This window comes from Aplosporella prunicola (assembly GCF_010093885.1).
Source record: "Aplosporella prunicola CBS 121167 unplaced genomic scaffold K452scaffold_17, whole genome shotgun sequence".
Classification (NCBI taxonomy): domain Eukaryota; kingdom Fungi; phylum Ascomycota; class Dothideomycetes; order Botryosphaeriales; family Aplosporellaceae; genus Aplosporella; species Aplosporella prunicola.
This window is the reverse complement of record NW_022983545.1, coordinates 270451-279510: the sequence shown is the minus strand read 5'-3', so window position 1 is coordinate 279510 and position 9060 is coordinate 270451. Positions and strand designations below refer to the sequence as shown.

The 9060-nt window shown below is 51.5% G+C and overlaps 2 protein-coding genes across 2 annotated transcripts; one reads left to right on the top strand and one right to left on the bottom strand.

Moving 5' to 3' along the window:
- Window positions 1-5719: 5719 nt before the first annotated feature.
- Window positions 5720-7645, bottom strand: K452DRAFT_52692 (uncharacterized protein). The gene has a single exon (XM_033546796.1). The coding sequence runs from the start codon at window positions 7611-7613 to the stop codon at window positions 6006-6008; it is 1608 nt and encodes a 535-aa protein (XP_033395917.1). The 5' UTR covers window positions 7614-7645; the 3' UTR covers window positions 5720-6005.
- A 107-nt stretch (window positions 7646-7752) lies between these two features.
- K452DRAFT_52679 (uncharacterized protein) lies at window positions 7753-8532 on the top strand. The gene has a single exon (XM_033546795.1). It carries the CDS (start codon window positions 7887-7889, stop codon window positions 8301-8303), a length of 417 nt encoding a protein of 138 aa, XP_033395916.1. The 5' UTR covers window positions 7753-7886; the 3' UTR covers window positions 8304-8532.
- Window positions 8533-9060: the final 528 nt, after the last annotated feature.

Here is a 9060-nt window from a genome sequence, read left to right as displayed (position 1 = left end):
AAAAAAAAAAAAAAAAAAAAAACAATTTAGACATATCAACTACAATATACTTAAACGCAGAATAATTCAGAAGACGTTGTTCCTCTAACACGATAACACTCAAAGTGTCAAGTAGATTAGTCTTTGCTTCCGTAGAATATCTCGCTTAAAAATAGCGAGATGCCAATGCAGCCATCTCCCTCTCTTTTGGTTCGCAGTTGCAGATACCTGCGTCAGTCCGTTAGCGTAAAGATCTTACAAGCGAAAAATATCATATCGCAGCCGATGATTAGCAGAGATCACGCAAGAATATCTGTCGTACCATAATCCTGCCGCCACCAAATACTAAGTGGATAGTGTTTTCCGAGACGATCACCAATGGCTGAGTATTCCAAGCTGCGTTCACCCCCTGTTGCAGCAGCTTGCATATCTTTACGCTAGCTACTGGGCGTGCGTGTATGTGCTGTATGTTTTTATGGAACACTCTCTGCATGTCCCTAGTCGTGGCGCTTCCGAGGTTAACACTGATCAATGAGCGCCATAAGTCGTAGCTGTCCTTATTTGACTGGCTCTAATATCATCACGCTAGCCTTCGGGCATGCGTATATGCGGCAATTAGCGTGTTCCAGACTGTTGGGTTTCCGATACTTGTCTTGAGACGAGAAGGGAAACCCCCACACACTCTGCAGAGTTAGAGTAGGACTAATTCTCCCAGGGATTACAATCAGCATATCACCTTAATCGGTACATATAATTTGCATTCTACTGCTTCACTTCGAACTTGTATGTTGTACCAATCAGAATGAAGTATCAACGGCCAATAAGAGAAATGTTCAGAAGGGGTATGCTTGATCGAGCAAAACTCAACGAGATATCAAAGCATATCTGTTCAAAAATGATTGGATAAAAGCCTACAAAACGAGAGTCTATGGGGTCTCTCTCTTCAAAGGGATGTCGTTCCAAATATCCAATTACCCTGTAACGTGCTTCTTTGATATCTCATAACACTCGTTAAGAACTATAGCAAGATGATAGGACAAAAGCCGATCCTATATCGCCACTGGTATCCACTCACTCAGTGAGCTGCTGATCAAGTATTGCTACGTGACGACAGGCTGAGGTGAGAGTTGGCTCGTGCAATCAGAATGCTACAACACTGCAACGTCAAAACTGTGCCGCATACCAAAAGGGGGGTGAATGCCTCACTGGAAGGTTGCTATCTGATTGTAGTACATAGCAAGTGAGTAATTAATCAACAACAAGTAATCTAGCTATAGAAAAGTCTCCAGAGTGAATCCCATGGTGGCCTTCTCGCATATCCATGGGGTCATTGGCCGCCCACTAAAGCCATATATCGCCACCGATACGTAATTATTCACATATGCCGTGTTTCCTTGGCAATCCACGCCTTTGGTAATCGGTTAGGGGATGAAGAAGAAGTGCCGATTGGTGCTGTGGCCCACCGACGCAGGTCCTTATTTGCTTTTCCCTTAAGCTCCCTGCAGCATGAAAACTTGCTCAAGCGGCTGAAGTATGAGATGCTTTTACGCACAACTTTTACTGCTTTCACCGACTCCCCTTGATATCGTTGCGGGAGCTGCGGCTAACGCGGATGTCGACAGCAACATCGGCTCCAGCCCAGTGGCCGGCTAAGTCCGCATGTCCACTGAATGTATGATCAACGACATGTGAGCAGGCGTGGCTTGAAAGTGACACGAGCTACGTTTGTGACCAAATTTCCCTTGTCGAGGCCCGGCGCATGCTGCCACGGTTATTATTAAAGCCACTATGCACGGAATCATACGATTCTCTGCATATTCATGCATACAATCTGACAGAATATGGCTTTCATGGCTACTGTAACAGAGCTGCTGCGTGGCGAGCGCATAAGGGAGAGCTCCAACATCGGACTGGCAGGTTGGCAAAGCTGACAGCCCATGAGGCGTTGAGAGATGCCGGGTAATCAATGGATTCGAACTGATCTGCATGTCATCTCGTGGCACGAGCAAATGAGGTAAATGCCAAGATACATGGCCATTCGGGAGGACCTTCTCGCTATCATAGATGAAAATACTTATGCCTGTACGGGGAAGCTACATACTTTCTTTTCAGGAGGTCCACTTAAGTTGTCTTAGATGAAATTCCTCAGCACTTATCTAGACTTGAATGAATTCCATGAGAAGGTCTTCCGTGATAGTACCTTAAATGTGGGGCCTTGTTGTTGTGTCCATCGGTTTTAACATATCCGGATATGCAAGCCAACCAAAGCAGTCGGACACGGAAATAACCAGCTACAGATAACACCGCCATTTGCCGGGCTTCCAGCCAAGGCGGCTATGTGGATCTGCCAACAAGGCTCTGTTTCATCAACCGCCAGCCCACGTTCTAATGAACGGACAGTCGGGCGGACAAGGCAATGGATACTGAATAACACGCGTCTCAAAGTTCCCCGCATAACGTTTTCATTCTATATGTCCACTCCAAGCAGAGGCCCTATAGTGTTGTCCTAGTAATAGGTCTTACCCGTTTAGAGCAGTTAACTCGTGACTCGGGATAACATGCCGAAACTACAGCCAACTTCTATCATAAAACATAAGAATAAGGTGGGCTCACGCCGCTCCCAACGGAGCAGATTCGGCGACTTTCTTGTCCAACTTATGATCGCTAATTGGTGCGAAATTTCTCCCGTCATTGATCTGCGTTCATGCGTACGTGCCTCGAAGAGGCGTCTTAAGGCGGGCCACCCAGGGCGTGGACAACAAAGCTCTACCCATCTACTCGGTTGATGGAACAAAAGAGGTTAGATATCCTCGAACAAAAATGTTGAGAAGTCATATGGCGTTCACGGAACGCGTCCCGCCGAAGGTTGTCTTAAATTTGTGCTCTGGAATCGCGCGATCAATGCATGGCTGCCCGAAAAAATGTAAGCATAAGCCCAAAGCAGATTCTGTCCGACGTTTCAGGAAGCTCTTTGTTGACTTTTACTTTGTTTTCCGTGTTCGCTTCGGTATACGGAAGAAATGCCACAAAGGGGCACAGTGAGTTCTTCAGTGATTGATAATCGCAACATCATAGAACAGCGTCACCTCTGAAACACTCAGTGGCATCTATGGAAGAAACTTATGATAAGAGTTTACAACACTAAAAACGGAGCTATTCACACGAAGCAGGCGAATCTTCACTATATATCACCTCGTAGGCTGTTGAGACACTGTAATGATAGTCGAGAGAAAGGACACCACTTAACCCAGGGGTTAAGCAGATGCTCATCGAGGCCCTTCCCCATCTAAAGAGCCGACAAGACAAGAGAAAGTTCCATTAGTCTTTCTTCACCTCTAATGAAGAGCTCGCGACGTCCTAATTCCTGCACTGACTTCCTGCCTTTTCGAACCTGGCTCTATCTTCACATCTTTGACAATCTTTTGATGCCTACAAGCACTGTCGCGCCAAAGAAAAACAGTGTCAACCAGGGTGTTCGACTTTCCAGTTCTTGTCGCAAGAAGCCTGTTATGTGGTTTCCACTGCCCGTCTCGCTTATTCAGGGGCAGCCAGAAGCCACCCGAGGTGTTCGTCAGGCTACTCGATTTATCTCGGTCATGAAAGGAACAACCATTTATCAAAAAATCAAATCCCTGGAACAACTGGTAAGTCTCTTAGCAATGACAGAGTTTCCGATTTCACTCACGTTGTTTGTGTTTACTGACGAGCTCTCCAAATGTCCCACTATCTCGGACCAACAAAAAACAGTTTCAAACAAAGCTGCTTGTTGACCTTTCAAGCACTTTCACGGAGCACCAAGAACCCCACGTTGGAGAAGTGCAACATGATGCACTGTCTCTCAGTAAATCCGACTCGACAAAGCCGTATCTAAAATCGATGGGTATCTTCTTCAACCAGTGAACATAGACAAGAAAGTTCGACTGGATATTCTCGGACCCCAAAAACGCTTACAGAGCTGTCTGACTCATAAAAAGGGGGTTCTGGCAGGTCTATATACACGTTGGGGACGGCAATCAGGTGTTCTCGCTTCGTGCCGTCCCGGAAAATATACCGGGATCGAAATAGAGAAAAAGCAATATACCCAGGCGGTGGGTTGACAATCTGGAGAGGCATAAAAAGGGGGTGTGGGCACCAAGACACTTCGGTATGAAAAGGAGAGGCTTCAGGAGATGATGTGCCCTGCATACTGTCATCGCCACAGCCCGGCGCCCTGCATGCTGTCATTATCACAGCCCGGTAACCTCTCTCCTCCCAGGTCCGTTAGGACCAGGGCCAAAGCCATATTATAGCACTCAAAGCCTCCCCGTTAGTGTATGGCAGGGTCCCGTTCACACTCTGTGATCTTATAACTTGTTTGACCAGAATGAAACCACAAACAACAGCATATCGCAGATAGCCTCGCGAATACCGACGACGAAAATCAAACACGCCCGCATATTTTGCAGTTCTAACTGAAAATTTAGATTTTCCTTGACTGAATGATAATCGAGGCTAACTACCAACTTAAGCAGCCCTCTCGCAATCGCATCAGCACCACAAAAAAGAACACAACTCCACGACAACCACCAAGCCTCAGATGCACAAAACCCTGATATCCTTACCGCATACACCGAAGGAAGCATAGCGAGCAGCGTCTACCCAACTTCGCCAGACACGCCTCAGTCGACCACGAAGCTCTCATTCACCCCAGCCTCATCTTAACAATATTACAACATTTCCATTTGCGCGTCCATCACAAGACCATGCCGGCGCAGTTCTAATGGCTTACCTCCTGCAGTACACACCAGAGATATCGATCTAATACCGCAAAGCCCGACGCCCAAACACACCTTTTAAGAACCAACAAAGCGTCCAGGAATAGCGAAAGCCCACGCCGCTCAGACACCGCAGCACCATACAGCATACTCAAACAAGACACACACACACAGCCATCAACAACAGCAGGCAAACGAGCGATCCATCCATTACAGCATCATCTACATACCTAGGCAACACAACCCCCATCCCCCCTCACCCAACCAACCACAAGACCCCCCAACCGCGCAGAAGCTAGAAGCGACCGAAAGCGCACAAAAAGCCCGCGCCCTATTTCTCTCCAACGCACATCTATCCCTCTACGCGCACCCGGCAAAGAAACTCGTAACTATCAACTATCAACTATCAAGGTGAACCTAAAAAGAAAAACATAACAACGTCCTAGCCACATGACCGTAACCTGCTGTGGCGGAATATGTGCTGCGACGGCAGACTCGCGCCCGAACGGCAGTGTCCGGCAACCATGTCGGTACGATACGGCTGCGAACAGTGCAAGCGAGGCAACGAGGCCGCTGTCGAATGTGCAGTACTAAAAGCAGAGCAGAGCAGAGCAAAGCAAAGCAAAGGAAAGCAGGCAAGGAAGAAAAAACAGCAAAGCTTGAGTAAAGCAGAGCGGGGTATTGAAACACGGGGTGCGTGACCCCGCGCGTGACGTGAAAAAGAGAAGAGAAGAACAACGGCAACGACGACGGGTACTACCGTATAAGACCAGACTAACCCGCTGGGGATACTTATTCAGGTTCAAAAGGAAGATCTTCCTCTCGAATGCCTACGCTTCCACGTTTCCATCTCCATCCGAACGCTCTAGCCAGGCATTACCACCGAAAGCGCCGGTGTGCAGATGTGACGGAACCCGATATCGGTGATAACAGGGTGCTGATCCAGCAACGCTGTGACACCCTTCCAAACATCCTAAGCCTCAATGGCAGGTGCCATCATCGCCGGTGAGCCCGGCACGCTGGGCGACGGGCCGCTCTCGTTGATGATGAACGCCAGGCTGTTCCTCCGATGTTGGACAAAGGGGGGATGCTCCGTGGTCGGAGTGGAGGGGGTGGTGGAGCTTTTGAGGGAGTCCTGCAGCGAGTGCTTGCGCCCGGCTGATGGCCGGTGGATAAGTGATGGCAGGATCACCATGTCACTCCTGTTGATGGATGGGTTGTTGGTGCTGGGAGGTGGTGCTCGCAGCTCTGCATCAACAAAAGGTCACTTAATTAGCCGGGGATTTCGTTACGCGCCGCGGTATCCTCACCGAGATTTCGACCGCTCGTTACGTCGTTCTCGTTGCTGCTATTGGCACTGGGTGTGCTGCTATGGCCGCTGCTGTTACCGGTGATGCTGTCCTGACGCAATGCTTCCGACGCGGAGATGTCAGTACTGTGGCGCTTGTCAGCAGCCTTGAGGACATTGAGGACAGATGCCATGTCCAGCTCGTAGGCAGACATGTGTCTCTTCTCCCTTGCTTGTTGGGCCTGTTGGTCTTGCAACTGCTGCAGGCGAATGGCATCGGACTTGCTCGGCGGCAGCGTGATGAGTTCCTTCATCCAGGCAGGGTGTTCTTGGTCTACAGGAAGGTTCGAGTTACGAAAAAACCGCTGGTATGCTTCACCGCAATCGATCGTAGGGCTCTGGGTGCCGTTGAGACGTTGACGCTTGACCGAATGTTGTCCCTCATCATCACCCTTGGAACTAGTAAAGGAGGCTTGACGAGTGACAAAGGAACGGTTGAAAGGCCGCTCCCTTGCAAGGGTTTCGCAGAAGCGTTTCTGAAGTGGATCCTTCATACAGGCATCACAAGTACCGGGCTTGCAAGGCGGCTCCATGGCGGACGGACGGCTGCTGGGGCCAGGGCGCTTGGAAAGATACGTGAAGTCCATCTCCATCTCCTCGTAGTTCTGCTCGGGCTCCATGCGTGAAGGCTGCGAGTCCTTGATGACATCACGGGCAGGTGGCAGAGGCCGGGCAGGGGCCCCAAAGTCGACCAAGGAGTCGACACAGGGACAGTCGCCATTGTCCGCGCACTTGCCGCAACCATCCTTCGGTGCAGACGTCTCGGACCGCACGAGTGGTGGAAGCGTGATGGCCCCCTGAGGTACGGAAGTTGTGCCGGAAGACACATTTACATCAGGCCGAGAGTCAGAGGTTGGGGCCGAGATGGCCGAGGGTTCGTCTAGCTCGCCCCGCCATGCCGGTGGCGTGAGCTGGTCCTGAGGTGGTAGCCGTCGTTGGAGCTCAGCATCACGCTCTAGCTTGAGCAGTCGCTCCTGCACCTGAGCAAAGTCGCGACGCAGGTTGTCGTTATCAGATGTCAATTGATCGACCTTTTGCTTCAGACCCTCGGAGCGAACTCTCTCCTCGGCCAGGATGCCATTGAGGTTGGCGACTTCCCGCTGATGAGCTTCGGACTCTTGCTTGCGTGCTTCACAGGCAATCTGCAGGTCGCGGTTGGTCTCTTCCATCTTCTGCGTCTTCCGCTGGCGGAAGGCCCGCTGAGCCTCACGGTTCTGCTGCTTCCGCTTGGAGGGTGGGTCGTCGGTGGCAGGCTTGCGACCGGGCTTTGGGCGCGGAGGAATGACATAGTTGTTGCCGCAAGGTCCCTGGCTCATGGCGGGCGTGATATAAGCAGAAGGGCCGGGAGTGGGAGCGAGAGCGATGGGGGTTGACGGGCCAGCGGACGAGGGTGCGGCAGGCGAGCCGGCATTGAGGGGGGAGGCGGAGCCTTCGGATTGGGGAGAGGGAATGGCGAAGGGAGAGGTGGTCGAAGCATGACCGCAAGCTGGGCTCGGAGCCGGCGCAATGTCGAGCTTCTTGCAGGCCATCATTGATTGGGCGGTGATGGTGTCTGGAGATGTCGAGGGCGATGGACCTGATCTTATCAGATTTTTCGGGGGGGTCCCCTCTTGCCTTGTCCGAGTGTCGCCGAAGCCGGCCTGCGATTCATCAACCTCCACGGAACTTGAGTGTCTCGTGCCGAGAGAGCCAGATCTTGAGCCACTGGGGCCACCGTGGCCTACGGACCGCGCGACTCTGCTTCGTCCCTCCCTGATCCAAGAGGTCAAGCGTCGTCGTCATTGGACACCCCGTCTCCACATGGGATGATCATCATCGCATATGGTGGCCATGTCCTTTGGCTCTCAGCACCAGTGCTGTGTGTTTGGTTAAGAGGCTTCGGTTTGGAATTCTGCAAGCTTCTACTCGTAGATTTCTCCCCTCCGTCATTGCCTGACGCTGCCTGTTCAGTCGGAGAAAATCGCACAAACCCCTCTAGCAACGCAACCATGGCAGTGTTGAATTATTGCCCGCCTGTACAGCCTGCAGACGGGGCGAAAGGATCACTCCGCTCGCCTGGACGCAATCTGCCTGTCGCTGCCCACGACGCCTGCGCATCTAGAATGGGAGTTTGTTCCACCATCACTCTCTGCCATCCGAGACTCACCCACGGAAGGAGCCACAGCCGTTGGGCAGCACCAACGGCAGCAAGCTCAATTCAGAGAGGCGTGTACCTAACCTAAGTACCATCGCGTCGCGCTCCGGTTATGCCCGTCACGAGACCACGGTCAGCCAATCGACGTACCACAGATTCTTATATCCCACCACCGCAATGACATCGGTATTTCTTGCCATTCATTAAACTCGAAGAACCAGACGGTCGTATCCGGGCCACGGTTTCCTCAGGCACGGCAGTTTCATCTTTCGCGAGCCGCCGCGGCGATACCGACGCTGCCATCTAGCAGGCGTAATTTCCTCCTCTCCCCAAAACACCACCAAGTCCGGCAAAGTGGAGACCCTAATTTGTCGGCACAGTGAATGCAGGAGCTGAAGAAGTCTGCGGCCGTGATTTTTTCGCATGTGAAGCTGAGCCTTGGCTTTGGTTGAGCGTGTTGACCGCAGCGTTGACACAGGAACGTCCGGCTGCAAACGGTAATCCGCTGACGTTGTGTTGATAACTGTATAATCTGGGGCCTCGAAGCAAGGGTTGTCAGAATTTTGAGGCTGTAGCCTGTGCCTGGATGCACCATAACCGCCGCTGCCGCTTATGCATCAACAGTAAGCCACGAGGCGAAAATGCGCAAGTGTGGGAGCCAAATTCCAAGGTTTTTTGCTACCCTGTTACAGGATAACCGGAGTCCCGTTTGTTGCTCTGAGCGCGCATTCCGCGGGACTCAAAGTTAGGCGCTAATCGTCCGCTTGCTCATTGGTCCAGGGCAAACGTCTAAACCCCTCACGATTCCCAAAGCGGTAACGGGACTCGCTCCGCATCAAAACCCC

Coding starts and splice junctions, on each gene's coding strand:
- K452DRAFT_52692 (XM_033546796.1), bottom strand. CDS start 7,613: ATGATGGCCTGCAAGAAGCTCGACATTGCGCCGGCTCCGAGCCCAGCT.
- K452DRAFT_52679 (XM_033546795.1), top strand. CDS start 7,887: ATGATCATCATCGCATATGGTGGCCATGTCCTTTGGCTCTCAGCACCA.